The sequence below is a fragment of the Muntiacus reevesi genome, chromosome 5, assembly GCF_963930625.1.
Source record: "Muntiacus reevesi chromosome 5, mMunRee1.1, whole genome shotgun sequence".
NCBI classification, from domain to species: domain Eukaryota; kingdom Metazoa; phylum Chordata; class Mammalia; order Artiodactyla; family Cervidae; genus Muntiacus; species Muntiacus reevesi.
Window position 1 is genome coordinate 49431496 of NC_089253.1, and position 17135 is coordinate 49448630.

Here is a 17135-nt window from a genome sequence, read left to right on the forward strand (position 1 = left end):
GTTAAGATGGCAGATCCTGCCGGAAAGTTGTCTCCATGGCTACCTCTCCTTCCAACCCCCTCCTGCCAGTGGAATCCTATTCAACTTTTATAATGTTCAGGTAAAATTCTGAAGACGAAGTGGCTGGGGGTGGGGGTGGGTTGTCATGGAGAAGAGGAGAGAGAGGAGAGGAAATGTTTGATTTTTTTTTTTTCCTCTAGAATTTTGAAACTGGACGGCTCTAGGTTTTAAAAAAAAAAGATTCTGGGTAACACTGTGGCTTATTAATAAAGACTGTGTTCTTTAAAGTAGAAAACATTGTGCCGTGAAGATGTTAAAGCCCCACTGGCCCACTTGTTTCATTTAAATGCCAGAGAGTATTTCTTTATTTCATAGAGGAAATGTCTTATAGCTCTTCTGTTTAGATTTTATTTGGGTTTACTTAATTTCTTTCAAAGTTAGAATAGGTAAGCCTGTGAACTCACCCATATGATGGACATGGCTTTGTAAGTGAAAAGTACTCCCTTTTCAGAATAGTCAGATACTGTGAAAGAACAAATTATGTAAATTAATCGTAGCTTTAAAAACAAAGCTCGTGCATACCTGTGAAAACTGCTCAGCTTGTTGCTGTAAGGTAAGCCTCTAAGTGATTTTAAAAAACAGTAGGAGGCTAGTGTAGGGAGACCAAAGTTGGACTTCTGTATGATTCTTTTACGATTTACAACGTATTTTCGGGTGTATTTCGCCTGACCCTTCCATCTATAAATAAGGCCTGTGAATATTCTCCCTGTGATGCCCATGAAGAAGCCAAGACTTAGAGCTCTGAAATAACTGTGTAACATAGCTACTGAACAGAAGAGACAGACTTGAGAGTGGTAGATACACCAAATTCAGTTGTTGGGTGCTGAAAAAAAAGTTTGGAATGCACTTTTTATTTTATAATTTATCCATAAGATAGACCTAACTCAACTTCAGTTTGGTTATTTCCATTTGAGTTTATTGTTCACAACTCAGAAGCAACACATACCTCTCCATTCTGTGTCTGTACATTTATTAGAATTGATAGGAATAAAAGAAGTCGTGAAATAGCGTCAATTTACCAGTCAGGTAAACATGTTGGTGTATTTTAAAGAGTTTGTTCTGCTGACTCGAATTGAAGCCGAGCATGCCCTGGACAGAGGGACGTTAGGAGAGACCGGTAAGCGGGCAGGTAAGGTGGGAAGCATGTAGTGAGGGGGAGTGCTGAGTCGGGAACCAGAAAAAGAGAGTTCATGAGCACAGAATTTACCTTTTTATGTTTGACATGATTGTTAAAATTTTACCTAAATTTGTCTCTCTTTTTTGGCATTCAATAAAGTGATGAGAGAAACCTCAATTTCAGCATTTGCCTATTATTAAGTTTCCATAGATACGAGGTCAGAACACGAATGTAAAGTGCAAGCACATTGGAAGTTTGCTCTTAATGTTTTTATTTCAGACAATTTTATATCAGTTTCCCTGGAAACTGAGAAATACCTGCATTGATATAAAACATTTTGGCTTTTCTGCAATGAAGAATTATTTGGTTACTTAGACAAAACCAAACATAAATGATGCTGTGTTTTTTTCTTCAGAAACCTTTGAGAAGAACATGATTTCTTCAGGCTGTTTCAGTTAACTCCTAAGAACCTAGTATAAATATCAGATAGACTCAAAAGAATTTTGTCGCTATCTTGCCTTTAACAGTGTATCTAATGTAACTGATGTTAGTGTCAATAATAGAAAATAAGATGCTAAGGTCCTATTATCTGATTTTATTATTATGCATCAGCTTTTCAAACAGCCTTTGTATTCTCCTCTTAGGAACTTTGCTCATTCTCTGGTGCAAGCTGCTCTCTCAAGTGATTCCTTCCTTCCATCCTCCAAGGAGTGGGTAGGGAAGGAATTGACAACGTAATGGGGGAAAACCTCTGAGCAACAGGTTTTTCCTCCTTTCAGTAGCTATTATAAACACTTTTTTTTTTTTTTTTTTACTTTTTTGATAACAGTAAATATTTGAGGTAAAAGATTTGCAAAATACTAAAAAGTCATTCACTCATACTTAGAATATCCAGAATTTTCATTAATATTTTGGTGTTGGTTCTTCCTGAACCTTTTGTATACGAATAAACAGAATGTTGTGTTTATTGTATGAGGTTGTTCTTTGGGTGCCACGTTGTAACTTTCTGTTGTAAAGTGAAGACGGGAAGCTCCTGGAACCGTGCTGACACCTGAAGCGTGCTCCAGGATGTATTTCCATGCAGCTGCATGTAGCTGTACAGTCTGCTTTTTACCACCTGTTTAATGGTTGGAGCATCATTCATTTACCCACCCTTTATGGTTGTCTTTTATAATCTCACTATATTGCTTTAATCTGGGCACAGACATAAAAAGTGATCTATTGTACTTCCCTGTAGAATTCTGGTCTTATGGCTTTGTCTTACGACTTAATTAAATTCATAGGGTGAGTCATTTTGTAGTTAAGGTATTTTAACATTAAATGTTCTTTCCCCAAATTAAAGTTACCATTGATTTTTCTCTGAACAGTAGATTTCCTCTCTTAGGTTTTTGTGGGTCTTGGTAACCTGTCGGTGTCTTTGAGTCTGAGTAACTAAACTACCACTCGAAGAGATCTGAAATTAATGCTGGTCTTGGGTGACAGACACATCAAAGGGCAGCATTAGAAGAAATCTTAGATGATGAAGGAAAATTGGGAGAAGCATAAATGATTTGGGGTACACTGAAATGGATGATTATTGGGCACTATTTAGGGGCAGGACAAACAGAGGTTATACTGACAAAACCCAAACCCTAACTCTGGTCTTTACTTCCTAGAGGTACCTGGGGCCTGTTGACACAGGAATGATGTCAAGTAGTGAGACACTGAGAAGAAAGAAAATGATGGTCATGGACTGGGGAGGGCGCAGTGTTACTGGGGGTGGTCTCCTTAAGTGACAGTGAGCATCCTAGGAGTGAGGGGGAGCCGTGTGAGGTCCTCAGAAGGGAATATGCTCGGTGTAGGCCGAGGACAGAAAGAGGGTGGCTGCAGCTGAGTGAAAGAATGCCGGGAGGAATATCAGGGGGTTAAGGCCTTGTGTCTAGTAGACCTTGACAAGAAAAAATACGGATTTTAGTCTAATTGTAATGGGAAACCATTGAAAGGTTATATGCAAGGGAATGGTGATAATTCTTAAAGAAGGGGAAGGAGGCGTGGGGAGAGGGGAGGGAGATCAGACGAGCTAGTCTAAGGTGGGCAGGGGTAGAATGAAGCAGGGAGACAAGCTAGGAGGCTGGTGTAGTCACTCAGCTGAGAGCCAACAGTGGTTTGAACAGAAAAGCAACATTAATAAGGGCCTAAAATAGGCTGACTTGAAGAAACTGAGTGAATCTAAAAGTAGGCTACCAACAATATGAATGGGATAAGTCACAGAAAAAGAAATGCAGATGGCTTTTAAGCATATCCTCACACATAAGAGAAATGAAAATACAACTACTGTAGCTTGTGTTGGGAGAAAATTCAGAAACTTGGCACTGTATTCTTTGGTGATACTGAAGAAAGTTATATTCATATATTGCTGGTAAAAATGGGAAATTGGTCAACCCTTGAAGGGGAAGTTTGCACAGTCTCACTTAATCCAGAGATCCTACTAAAGGAATTTATTCTGAAGGTATAGGCTGCATATGTTGCATTATCTTCAGTAGCAAAATACTGGAAATAATTCAGATGTCCAGTAAGGGACTGGTAAACTAGCACATCCAGACACTGAAGAATTAGGGAGCTGTGAAGGAGCTCTCTCCACTGTTAATGACTTCATCTCCAGGGGATGTTAACCTGAAAAAAAATGGGGAGAAAATATACACTAATCTCCATGGCAGAAGCAGGAGAAATGATATGCATTTGCTTATTAAAGAAGAAAAAGGAAGAGCACTAGGAGAAATGCTTGCCCTTGGGTACTCTCACCCTCTTTCCTTTAGTGGGTGGCCTGACTCAGTGACGTGAGTTTGCACAAACAGAATCGTGTAGGGCTGGGCAGCCTGGCGCGCTGCAGTCCGTGGAGCTGCAGAGTCAGACACAGCTTAGTGACTGAACAACAACAGAGCACTGTTTATTTAAGATGTTACTTGGCTGAGGGTGATAAGTGGACATCAATTTTCCTATGAAATGCTAAATGTTCACTTTTGGCTTTTGAGTTAATTTGTGAAAGCTGTGATGTGTCATTTATTATGCTTTATATAGTGTATCCCCTCATGGATTGCAGCCTTGTCATGGTGACGGGGCTTGTGTAACTCAGTGAAGCTATAGTGTATGGATTGCTCTTGAATTTCATTTGATTATCATGTTCTGAGTTAGGCAGTGTAGGGATTCTTCTCTGAGGTATAGAATTGTCCAAGGTTTTACTCATTTTTAAAACCTTGATAGATCAGGACTGTAAATTCCATATACATGACACATAGGGATAAAATTTATTGATGACATTTTGTGCTCTGCTTTGAAATACTACCTTTTTTCTCACCCCTTTTAGAAAATTTGTTTATTTTTAGGGTATTAAAGTAATAAAACTTGAAGAGTTAAAACAGTAACGTTGTATGATGTGAAATGAAATCACCGTAGCTTGCAACCCAGAAAGGTTCTTAAAAGTCCAAGAAGCCCGAGCTAAGTACTCTTTAGAAATACATAAAGCCAGGTATACTTACCTGTATATCATCTCTTGGTCATCATCATTACAGCATTTGATTGAGGATTAAGGTGAGGCAGGACTGAGAACCAAGTTAGAGGCAAGTTGAGAAGCAGTTTGGAAGCCAGGTTGGTCAGAAGCTGGGGAAGTAGGTCAGTTGAGGGGGTTGCAGGAGCATGCTGTATGCCTCCGGTGAGACCGCCCAGGTCAGCATCTGCTGGCAAGAACCGCTTGGCTACGGTGTAAAGTGTGGACTCAGATGAAATCACTGGATGACTGTAAGACATGAAATGTATTATTAGCCATAAAACTAATATACTGTACTACAAGGGGTGATAGGGCAGTTCAGTAAATGGAGTAAACCTTTAAGTAAACTGGAGCCCAGAAGTTGGCCCAGAAAATGCTGACAGTCTTGTTTAATTGCAATATATTAAGTGAAGAAGAACTAAAGAGCCTCTTGATGAAGGTGAAAGTGAAAGAGGAGAGTGAAAAAGTTGGCTTAAAGCTCAACATTCAGAAAACTAAGATCATTGCATACAGTCCCATCACTTCATGGCAAATAGATGTGGAAACAGTGGCTGACTTTATTTTTCTGGGCTCCAGAATCACTGCAGATGGTGATTGCAGCCATGAAATTAAAAGACACTTGCTCCTTAGAAGAAAAGTTATGACCAGCCTAGACAGCATACTAAAAAGCAGAGACATTACTTTGCCAACAAAGGTCCATCTAGTCAAGGCCATGGTTTTTCAGTGGTCATGTATGGATGTGAGAGTTGGACTGTACAGAAAGCTGAGCGCCAAAGAATTGATGCTTTTGAACTGTGGTGTTGGAGAAGACTCTTGAGAGTCCCTTGAACTGCAAGGAGATCCAACCAGTCCATCCTGAAGGAGATGAGTCCTGGGTGTTCATTGGAAGGACTGATGTTGAAGATGAAACTCCAATACTCTGGCCACCTGATGCAGAGAGCTGACTCATTTGAAAAGACCCTGATGCTGGGAAAGATTGAGGGCAGGCAGAGAAGGGGATGACAGAGGATGAGATGGTTGGATGGCATCACGGCACAATGGACATGGGTTTGGGTGGACTCCGGGAGTTGGTGATGGACAGGGAGGCCTGGCATGCTGCGATTCATGGGGTCGCAAAGAGTCGGACTCGACTGAACTGAACTGAACTGAAGTCAGTATGTTGGCATTAGTCTCCTCGTTTCAGATGATTTCTTGGTCACTACCCTCTCTCTGATATTCTGACAGGGAGAAATCATTTATTGACAGTTTGACAGCATAATTTTAACACTTTTAGGCTTCAGTAATGCATCTTGTTTGTCCTAAGTTGCCTTTATTTTCATATTTTTAACATCTGCAATTGAGATGGATCTCACGATTGATAGAATGTTAGATTGGAGGAAAAGTAATGTTCAGTGACCTGGTAGTTTACAGGTTTCCTCCTGGGAGTGTTTATATTAAGACCCGAACTTAAATTTTTTTAGTCATCCTTTTTCCACATAAGTCTATCATGCTGTCAAATAAGTTGCTATTTAAATTGGTAATATAAAAGTGATGGGTCTTAAAATATAACTTTAATGATAACCCCCAATCATAAGCTCAAGAATATTTCTCCTGGGTTAACACATTCTTAAAGATTGCTAAAGAAGTAATTTTAGGAAGAATTCACATATAAAATGCACAGTAATTTCTCAAAATACCTCTAACATTACTGTGTGTGCTTGTGGGAGAGGGGATGAGGGAAAGTGTGGGTGGTAATGCTTTGCTTCAGAGTTGACAGTCTTACCTTTGTGACAGTGAAGAGTACGGTAGATTTTTTTCATCGTCTCCTTAGACTCTTGGCAAAACAGTTAATGGAGTGTGCAGAAATATTGTGTGTATGTATGAGTTTACTGTCTAATGGCTTACCTGTCAAGTCTATTATAAAATAGTGATGTAGTTTTCACTGGCAAAAAGTGCAAGTTGTATAGAAAATTGTTATATAGGCCAAAGTTAAAACTCACTATCCTGGAAGTGTTCCTATGGATCAGAACATTGAACTCTTATGTAATCCTCTTAAATCTGCCATGATGAATAGCCCCTAGATAAACGGCAGCCAACTAAATGAGTTCGTTTGTTGAGTGTAGTTGGAATTAGCCATTAGATTGTCTGAAGAACGTTTGCCAAAAGCAGCTCATTTGGTTATAGCATATTTGATTGATTGAGCTGGTATCTGATAGTAATTGACTACAGCATAACTTGCTTCTTGAGACTTCCTGAAATGTGCTAGTAATATCAGCTTAAAGAGAGGTGACTGAATTTTTAATCAATACGTAGGAGGGGAATCACATACATGATTCGCCTAAAAGTGGCATAGATTAGGTGCAAGTTAAGAAAAGAAAGCCTAAGACATAGCCCTGGTTTTATTCCACATATATGGAGAATTTCTACAATTTTTCTGTTTCCCAATAGAATTTTTGTATTGTTGCCTTTACTACAGTTTCCTTCTTGTCATTACTAAACGCTCTTCTTAAGACTATTAAACTTGATTAAAATCAGCGTGTAGCTGTTTTAAAAGTCATGTCTTTTTCTACTCAACTAAACTATCACACCTTTTTCTCTTTTTCCTGTGCAGACTTAGCTTTGGAATCAAACCCTTCTGACCACCCAAGGGCAAGCACACTTTTCCTGAGCAAATCTCAAACGGACGGTAAGACAGTGTTCCCCCCGCCCCGAGAAAAAGATTGAAAACTGTTTTTGTTTTGTGTATTATAGGAAGATACAGAAAAGCACTTAGAATGGCTTAAATATTTTTTTTCATATGTGATAATATTTTAATATGTGGTTTTATTTTAATATGTGATGGTGCATTTTTCACTTAGGTGTCGCTGTTTTGATGAGGAGAAACACTTGGACCATCTGTTTATACCCTTCGCTATTTCTTTATCAGCAGCCAGCTTGCCACATGATCAGTTGTGGTCTGTTCTTCCATGCTCTTTCGTCCTTTTCCTTTCGCTCCAGGAGCACAGGAGTTAAAGATGAATGATACGGTCTAGGTCACAGTTAGGTTTTCATAATCAGTTGTTGTGTACGGGAATCGAGGCTTGTGATTTCGGCACCATTTTGCACAGTGCTCAACCGGGTGAACCTCTCTCACATCCAGATTCATGTGAAATTTTTAAGTTCTTTTAAAAGTTCTTATAAGAACCTTTAGCTCTTCAAAGTTCTTTCATCCTGAGGTAGGGCTGGGCCAGGGTAATCAGACCAGTGTGCCTGCCGTATGGGATTTTCCAGAAGGTTATCCTCAGTACGGGAAACCTTGTGTAAATTTCTAGTGTCCTGCTTGTTTTAAGATGAGAATCAGAAGTTTTTGCACTCCTGCTTGTCTTGCCTGCTTGTCTTCCTTAATATATGTTCAATCTTAGTTTATTTGCTAAAAAGCCATATATGATCAGGTTTTTCGGTTGTTTATGAGAGCAGGAATACCAGAAGTGAACGTTCTATAATATTTGAAGTAATGCAGCACAGTAAAAAATAGAGGGTTCTTTTCCTCTTTTATTTTCACTAGATTACTGGTTTTTATCAAAGGGTCTGTCTCAGGAACAGCCAGACGGAAGAGGGCCAGGCATGGGGGGAGGGCCCAGAGTGTACCACATGTTCTCCCTACTCCTGGTGTTTCTAGTTTGCATTTTCTTAGAGTGTGTGTATTTTGCCTTGAGGCAATTATTTTTAGTTAGGATTACTGTACTTCTCAGGCTTTTCCAGACTCATGAGCTGCTCACACTGTAGAGAGACGGTGGAGAGAGTAAAAGAAACACTATCCCATGCCCCTGTCTCTCCTCAGTCTAAAGGAATTCGTGCTTGTGATGCCATGGGAAAGTGTATGGCCTAAGACCCTCTTGGAGCTTATATTCTTCTGGCCTTTGTTGGAGCAAAACAGTTCTATGTGCTGTCGATGTATGTCCAGTGAGGTCAGCACACATGTTAAAATTTATAGATTACTTTCCAGTGTGTAAAGAACCTGTATTTTTTAAGTTGGGTGTTTGAATAGGTGACAAATAAGTGGTTCAGGATGCCTCCAAAGACACGGGTGCTTGACCAGAACCTGGAGCCTAGAGTTGTCATCTGTTAATCCTGGTGACTAAAGTACACGTAGAACTAGAAAATACTACATACTGTGCAGCTGGTAGATTGTTTTATTAGCTAAATATCTCACCTGGCCTAATTTGCTTTGTCCTTTTCTTTTGTACATGGAGAGTCTTTGATTTGTACCTAATACAGAGTATCTGTTAGTCAAATAGTAAAACTAAGTTTTTAGATATTATTTATAGGATTCATTTTGCTGGGTGGTTTAAATTATATATTTTGTTGGAAATTATTTTAAAAAACAGAATGAAATTTTAACTCATTGTGTATATTGGTAATCCATCAGATAATTAGTGACTTATTTTTCTATGGTAGTTTTATCAGAATTATCAGTTAATTTTTTTTTATTCTTAGTGCGAGAAAAGAGGAAGAGCAACCATTTAAACCATGTAAGTAAATAGTTGAAAAGTTAAGAAATCAATAGTTTGATTAATTAAAAGCATGTCTGCCATGATTCCTAAAAAGTAGGATGGATCCAATACTGTTAGCATTAACCTCTTATTTATAAAATTTCTGAATCTCTAGTTCCTAATTATGAAGTATACTCAGAAAGGTTTTTGACTTAGTAGTACCCTTTTTTTTTAAGGGTCCTGACATTTAAGTTAAATTTCAATAATATGGTTATAGCATAAAGATCTACCTTAAATTCTTTTGCCTTAAATTTTTTATCTTAGTTTTTAACCACAGTAATAAAAGTGTAATAGGTGATTTAATTTTTAGCACCGTCCATTGACTTCTTGGCACAACAGGTGAAAGCTTAACTTCCTCGTCCACCGTGATTTTATTTCCCTCCTTCTGTTCCCTTTACATGCATCAGTTTTTATTAAATCGGAATCACTGTTTACATTATTATGACTAAGCAAGTATTGTTCATTGCTGAGCCATATAGTTCTCTGTGCCACCTCCTTATACACCTTTCATTCTTTTTCTTCAATATTAATGAAATCTGAGCACTTCTACACTTCTCAGGATAATCCAGTTCTGCTTTTTCTAGCAAACATGATCTCACACAGCCCAACATAGTTGAGTAGCTCCCTGGCCAGTCTCCCTGTTTTCACATTCTTCATTTTTTTTCTGTGGAATTAATTTCTTGACTATATTCACTTGCCTGTTTTCGAATAGCTATTTTTTCCCCCAAATGTTGTAACATTTGTCACATGCCTATCAAAAATATTTACCATCCACAAAACCACATCTGTTCCATTTCTTCTTGGAGACACTCTTCGCCAACCTTTTGTCTTCCTACCCCCTCCATACTAATGATTCCTGGACTGGCTCTGTGCCTGTTTTCCTGGGATATCTGTGTGAAGTCACCTGGGATCTCACATCACTGCTCTCTCGTGTTGGATCCCCTATGTCCTAGATTCTGTTTCCCTCTGTCTTGTTTTACTGGAGCACATTTTCCTGGAAAAAGGCACATGAGCAAAAATTTTATAAAGACCTAGCCTCTGTGAAACTCCTATTTGATAAAGTGTAGAATTCTAGGTCGAAACTAATTTTTGCAGTTTTAGAGACATTTCCCTCTTGTCTTCTCATTTACAGTGTTGCTCTTAAATCTATTGAATTTGATACATTGTATATTACCAAGTTAGTCTTTTCTCCATTCCTTCCTCCTGTGGAACCTTGTAGTACCCTCTGTCTTTGTGGGGTTTTGAAATTTCATAACATGGTTTGGTATAGACCTTGTCACGCTATTGGGCCATTTAAACATGCAGAACATCTTTTCTTCTAGTGAATTTTTTTGTGTGCTGCTTTGGTGTTTTCTATTTTTTTCTTTTGGATTCCTGTTAGATGTTGAAAATTTTAGAGCAATATTTCTGCACAGATTTTTTTCCCCTTCTGTTTTCCATTTTGTCTTCTTGTCCTACTTCATGGAGGTTTCCTTGACTCTGCTCTAATCCTTCTATGGAATATATTGTTTTGTCTACCTTATTTTTTAGAGTTCTCTTCCATCCTTTCATTCTTTTTTTCACTGATGCAATTTCTCATCTTTCTGTAGATGTTGAAGATTTTTTTTTTAAGTTTTTATTTGCTCCTGGATTTTTATCATTCCCATCAGTTCCTTCTCCCTGCTTTGATCTGTGACTTCTTGGAGGTTTCCCTCAAACATGTGATGGTCCCTCGCTGTCTGTTAAGATCTAATTGGAAGCATCACTTTGCTAACTGATAGACCTCACTGCACGGATTTGGCGACCACGTCTCTGAATTTTGAACCTGCCTTGGGTTCTGTAAGACGGATTGGTTTTGTTGTTCCTGGCCCAGTCACTCTGTAGTTCCAAGGTTGTGCTTCCTCTGTTATGCCATGTCAGTTACTACTCCTTTATCTCATTTTTTCATCTTTCAAACATCAAAAATCATCTGCAGTTTATCCTGTCTTGGGTACAGCTTTTTTAAAAAAATACTTTTAATTCTAATGAGATGATATCTCTGAAAGAAGGGGGAAAAGAAGTAGATTTGTGGTTGGTCCACTCAAAGTTGGATTTATACTTTGAATGTAAATTCTAAGTTTAAAAGTTTTAATTCAGTATAATTAATGATACTGATTCAGACAATACTTTCTATTATACCTACAATTAAAATACTGTACATTTCTACTAAGGCCTTAAGAATCCTGTTCAAACTACTCATCCTGCCACATTGTCCATTAATGTGCAGTAATGTGGATGGAGTAGTTTACACTAATGCACTTCTTGTTGTTTTGTTGCTAAGTCAGACATGACTCTTGCAACCCGAGGGACTGTATCCCACCAGGCTCCCGTGTTCATGGACTTTTCCAGGCAAGAATACTGGAGTGGGTTGCTATTTCCTAATTCAGGGGATGTTCCTGATTGAGGGATCAAATCTGCGTCTCCTGCATTGGCAGGTGGATTCTTCACCCACTGAGCCACCAGGGAAGCCCCACGCTAATGCATAGAATATTACAAAATTTTAAGTTAAAGTCTTAATAATTATTAATAAACACATCTAAAGCTTATGGAAAGGGGAAGAAAAAAAGTGAATTTCAGCTTAATTTTTTTGATGGGTTAAACTCAGAGGCAGTAGGCAGGATGGGAAGATTCACTTGGGTGGAGGCAGAATTTCAACAGGTGCTTGACTTTTAATGATAAGTTTTGGGGGGGATTGTTACTTATTAGTCTTCCAGTATATGATTTTCTAGTCTTTGCTATTAAACCTGAAGTCTACTAAGTAAGCCTTTTCCCTTCTTGTAAAGATTGTGGAAGTCCATCTGTTCTGTCCTTAGCTCTGAATGAAGGTAAATACTCTTCTTCATTGAACATTACACTATCAGTGAGTGGGTTTTGCTGTTTGATTATTGTATTTGCATTTTATATCATTAATCTTTGTCAGTGTAGTTTATTGAGGTTTTGAGCCAGTGATGATAAGGCTTTAATCATAAAGGACAGTTACCTTAAATTTTAAAGTGAGATGAGGGGAAAGTAACCTGTTGGCAGCTAATACATCCAGGCTTTGCTCAGAGGTTTTAATTCTGCCATCCTTTAGTGAATAGTAGATGCCAAAAGTTTGAATCGCTTCAGGAGTAGGCCTGGAGAAGTGTTCACTATTTCTTTGGTAGGATCTAGCCAGTAGTCTGTAGGTTACTGATAGACTAAATGAGCACCCATAGTCTGTAGGGCTACGTCTGATTAAACTTCTTAAACGTTTCAGCACTAATATTTCCGAAGATAAACAGATATAATTCATAATAAAGAAAAAGTTTTAATAGAGAAAAACGGGATAAATGTTACCCAAAGCCAAAGCTCTACAAACTAGTCTATATTTTGGTGCATTTTCTTACTATTTTTATTCCCCTCATAGATAGATTTTATAGTCAGAACTGACTTTTACTGTGTGTAATGTGTCATACTCTTAATAGTGGTGACCTTTTAAAAGATAACTTCATTTAGAATATAACTATTTGAATGAAGAGTTTTCATGCTGTGTCTCTTTTGAGATTCTAAAATTACACATTAACCAGATGACTTAAGGAATATATGAGTTTCAGTTTAAATCATTTCTAGCTTGAAGGAGAAATTCTTCCAAATAGTGGTACTTTTCAGGTATGTTATGTGTAGAACTTTTTGTTAATAAGGAGTAAGTGGCCTTGCCATAAAATACCTGAAACAAGCAAAACGGTGGCTTATACACCCATTTGGATAGTTCTTACTATTGGCTACTAGCAATGTTTATTTAACTAGCTCTGTATTTTAAAAAAACATTGACTAGATTTTCTCCTTGTTTCACCTTTGATGCGTTTGTGGAGGACACTGATAGAGTGTGACAGCGTGGTGAAAACTACTTTATTTTAATAGAAGGAAGGAAGGTTCATCTGGATTAGTAAACAAAAACCAACAAAACCAAGTGTTAAAACTGTTTGTGTTCTGTGGTATTAAAGGATGCTATTACTCAGAGCTACTGACAGTGACTGGGATTTGATTATTGGCCTTTACTTAAAGGAAGAGAATTGTCCTCACATAGTTCAGGCTGTTTTAGTATTTGACTATGGCTGTGTTTTGGGCTCTTCACAAATAAATGGATACTTCTAAAGTGTTTTAAAGATAGCTTATTCTCTAGAGGGTCTGACAAAGCTCTTTGTCACCTACCCAGCACCACTGCAGATAGTTTGAATGTGTATCATTAGCATGATTTACCTTCCAGTTATAATCGATCTTAAATAATTGGTCAAACGCTTCTTGATTCCTAATTTGTCCCAGATTCTGTTCTCAGCAGCTGGAAGAGGAGCAGTAAGAATCTGTCACCTGGAGGAGCTTGCTTGCTTACTTAGGAGGGGGATACCAGGCAAGCAGTTGAGCCCATGTAACAGGTGGTGAAACAGAGGTGTAAGTGTGCAGAAAGGTAGAAGTTTGGTGGTGTGGCTGCTGGCTGAGGTTTGCTGGAGGTCGATGGGGTCAAGCTTGCTGGGACAAGGAGGAGGAAGAAGCCACTGCAGGCAGAGAGCAGCATGCGCAAGGCAGCAGAGTGCCATGATGAGTGGCAGATAACATGTAGAGTAGAATTAATAAAACTGTGAGATGAGTGGAAAGTATTCTCTGAGGCTCTCCCTTGTGTAATAGAATGGCAGTCTTACTTAACCGTGAAATTCTCAGAGCTGCTTTGTCTGTTTCTTGGCTGTGAGAGAATCTTAAAGCTGTACCCTTTCATCCTCCAGATAAGGAAACTGAGGCTCAGAGAGATCTATGGCCTTCAGGTCACTTGTGATGGAGCAGCCCTGGCACGCCCAGCCTCTGATTCAAAAGCGCTTGTTTCCTCACAGTCTCCCAAACTAATGCATTTATGATTGGCGTTCATTTACTGCAGTGAAATGCTCTCACATCGATACTATATAAAGCATTGCATTCTATTGTAGTAAGTGAATAGAAATAGAAATCTCCGCTGCATTTCATTGCTTAAGGAAGAAACACTGAAGTCTTACTAAAAGCTTTCTCATTACTATAAAGGCAATTTATAATAGGTGCTTGCCAGGTTCATTTGTGGGTCCTTTTTCAAGAGCAGCAGTTTATACCACATTTCTCAGATCTTGCCTGTGGAAGTTAGAGTACAGAGGTTTCCCATGGAGCTGCACGTGATGCAACACTCAGCAGTTCATGCAGTATAAGGAAAATCTTAATGCTTTATCATTTGACATTTTAACCAAGGAAAAAACACACTTTTATAGGTTTAACTTACTGTGACATTTTCTTCTACCTCCCTTTCCCTTCAGGTATCTCCAGGGCAGCTTACTAAAAAGTATAGCTCATGCCCAACCATATTTCTAGATGACAGCACAGTCAGCCAGCCTAATCTTAGAACCGCAATAAAATGGTGAGTACAACTAGGTTGCCAAGGCTGAGTGGCAGACCCCCTTCATGCTGAAAGCATCCTCGCCATACATAATTTCATTCGTTTGGTTTGTCCTTTTCAGTGATCAGGTTAAGAAACTGGTGTCAACTCTATGTTGGTTTCAAGGACCTCTCAATATGAGTCTTCAGTTTCCATGTTAATCATAGAGTACATGATAGAGGGGAAAGTCAGCAAGTGAGAAATCCCAGGAAAAATGTAAACCTCATTTGATTCATTTCTATTGTTAAGACAATGTTGAACATAATGAGAAACAGAGGTACCTGTTTATTGTATGTTTCTAGAAAAAAATTATTTCTTTATGAGTTGGGAGAGTCCTACAACTATGTATACTAGTTTGGAAGCTACCATTAGAAGAAGGAACAGCTTGTCCCCTACTGGCACCGAAGTGAATCTGCAGTTAAATTTAACTGGACTTGGTCAGATTTATCCCACCGTGCATTTTTTTCCTGCAATGTTTCTGTAGGAAATTTTACTTCTCCTTCCTCTCCCCCAAAGAGGGGGAAAATATATCAAAACCGTTTTAAGGGGCATACTCTCAAGCTTAATTTCTCCATAGATGAAATTTGTTCAACTGAGATTTTAACTTAATAGACACATTTAATTTTGTTTTTGTTTTTTTAAAATTTTTGTTTATATATGTGTATCTCTAACACGCTGTATCAATCAAAGCAGAGAACAAAAAAAGAGATGAAATTTCAGAAATAAGGCTGTGGCCAGGCTTATACTTAAGAAGACACGAACAGTGTTACGATGACGAAAACTGTTCCTCAACTTCTGGAAGCCCCTCATAGTCCACAATTGGAGATGCACAGTTCAAAACACCCTAATCATGGGAATGTTCGTTTATTTAAGAGAGAGAATTAAAAACCAAACAGGATCCAGACCTTCCTACCTCCCTTGGGGTTGTCCATGGAACATTAACTAATGTCTTCTTAGCATATGAATGTTGACTTTCCAGAACAGTTTGGGAAATGCTACTTGAAAATATTAGTATCCTTATCATTAATTTTACTTTTCTGTCTTAAAAATATAATTAGCTTAAATATTTAATTTAATTTTTAATGTGCAAGGCTTTTTATTTTTTAGCTATTTAAATGATCAGTAACTTCTAACTTTAATTAAAAACAACCAGTTCACAATCATAATAATGTAACTTTCTTATAATATTAGTTTCGGTCAAATCGTATTTCAACAAAAACTGAGCCCCATTGCTCTTTAAAGTCCTGAGTTTTGGCACTTCTCTCGTAATCACTGAATGTTTTTATTCAGCCAAGACTCTAAATCTGTGGGTTAAAAACTACTCTCACTGTGGCTAGACTCACAGCTTCTTTTGAATTCAAAAGAGCCTGATGTTCCAGTATGTAATTCAGAAGTAGTTTTAAAGATTAACCTTGCTCAGACAAGTAGGTTTCATGCTTTTTATTCTCAACCTAGTCTTAGTGTTTGGAAATATAGTAAATTTTTTTCTCATTAAGTTTTAAAAATGACCATTCACATTCATTATTGATGAAATAAAGGTTTACTGAGAAATTAATAGGGCAAATTGGCTTTTAGGAATGATTTTGAAAAATACATTAGGATTAGTTTTCATTTGGGGTAGGTGAGCCTTATTAGAATCACTTATGCAACTTTTTCAAGATGTATGTCTCTGAACACATACATGAATTCCACCTTTCCTCCCTGCCCTCAAGACACAGTCTGTGGGTCTATCTGCCTCTCTGTCCCTGTGTCTCTTTCTCTCACACACACACCCCTTTTGACAAGCTGAGGAATGATGTGTGAGGCGTGATTTCATAGACAAAAGCATCCTGAGAGATTCTGATCTTAACCCTGACTCATTCATTCCTAGACTTGGCTGCACGTTGCAGTCACCTGGGGAGCTTTAAATACAATCCTGTTGCCCAGGTTGTACCTAATGCAGTTAAATCAGAACATTTTGAAGCAGAAGCCAGGCAGTGTTTAAAGCGTCCTGGGTAATCCAGTGTGCAGCTGACCTTGGGAACCACTCTCTGCTTTGAGGGTAGGAGAAAGAGAACTACTTCTGATAACTGGTGGGACCTTGAGTAAGTCAATTTTAAGCCTTGATTCTCTTATTTGTAAAATGGGTTAAGTATCACATTTGTAAAATGGGTTAAGTATCATATTAGGTTCAGTTTCCCATTTTATCATGTAACTTTTAATTATGTGACTTTAAAATCAATTTGAAGAAACTTTGAAGCACTGTAGAAGTATCCATCTTTGAGGCTAACAGTGTTACAGGCCTTTCTGCAAATGCTAAGATTCTATAGACCAGTTACAAAGTTCAGATTTGCCTTCTCTCTATTATTTTGAGGTTCATTTTAGATACTGAGAACAAAGGGAAGCAAATACCTTAACCAGGGAACCCCTTAGTTGCCTAGTACACAGCATCTGTGAGTAGCTTAGGGCTGCAGTCATGTAAAAACTACCTGAGGTCTGGCACCTGCTGGCTGGTTA

General features: G+C 38.3%; 1 protein-coding gene across 2 annotated transcripts in view; it reads left to right on the forward strand.

Annotated features, from left to right (window-relative positions):
* Positions 1-17135, forward strand: part of LOC136169914 (cyclin-Y-like protein 1) — a 33971-nt gene that overhangs the window by 1517 nt on the left and 15319 nt on the right. Inside the window, exons 2-4 of one of the 2 annotated variants that reach the window (XM_065938153.1) lie at positions 7291-7365; positions 9156-9190; positions 14521-14621. In XM_065938153.1, the coding sequence (XP_065794225.1) occupies positions 7291-7365; positions 9156-9190; positions 14521-14621 (211 nt within the window). The remainder of the gene's footprint in view (positions 1-7290; positions 7366-9155; positions 9191-14520; positions 14622-17135) is intronic. The other variant, XM_065938154.1, reaches the window with a different exon arrangement.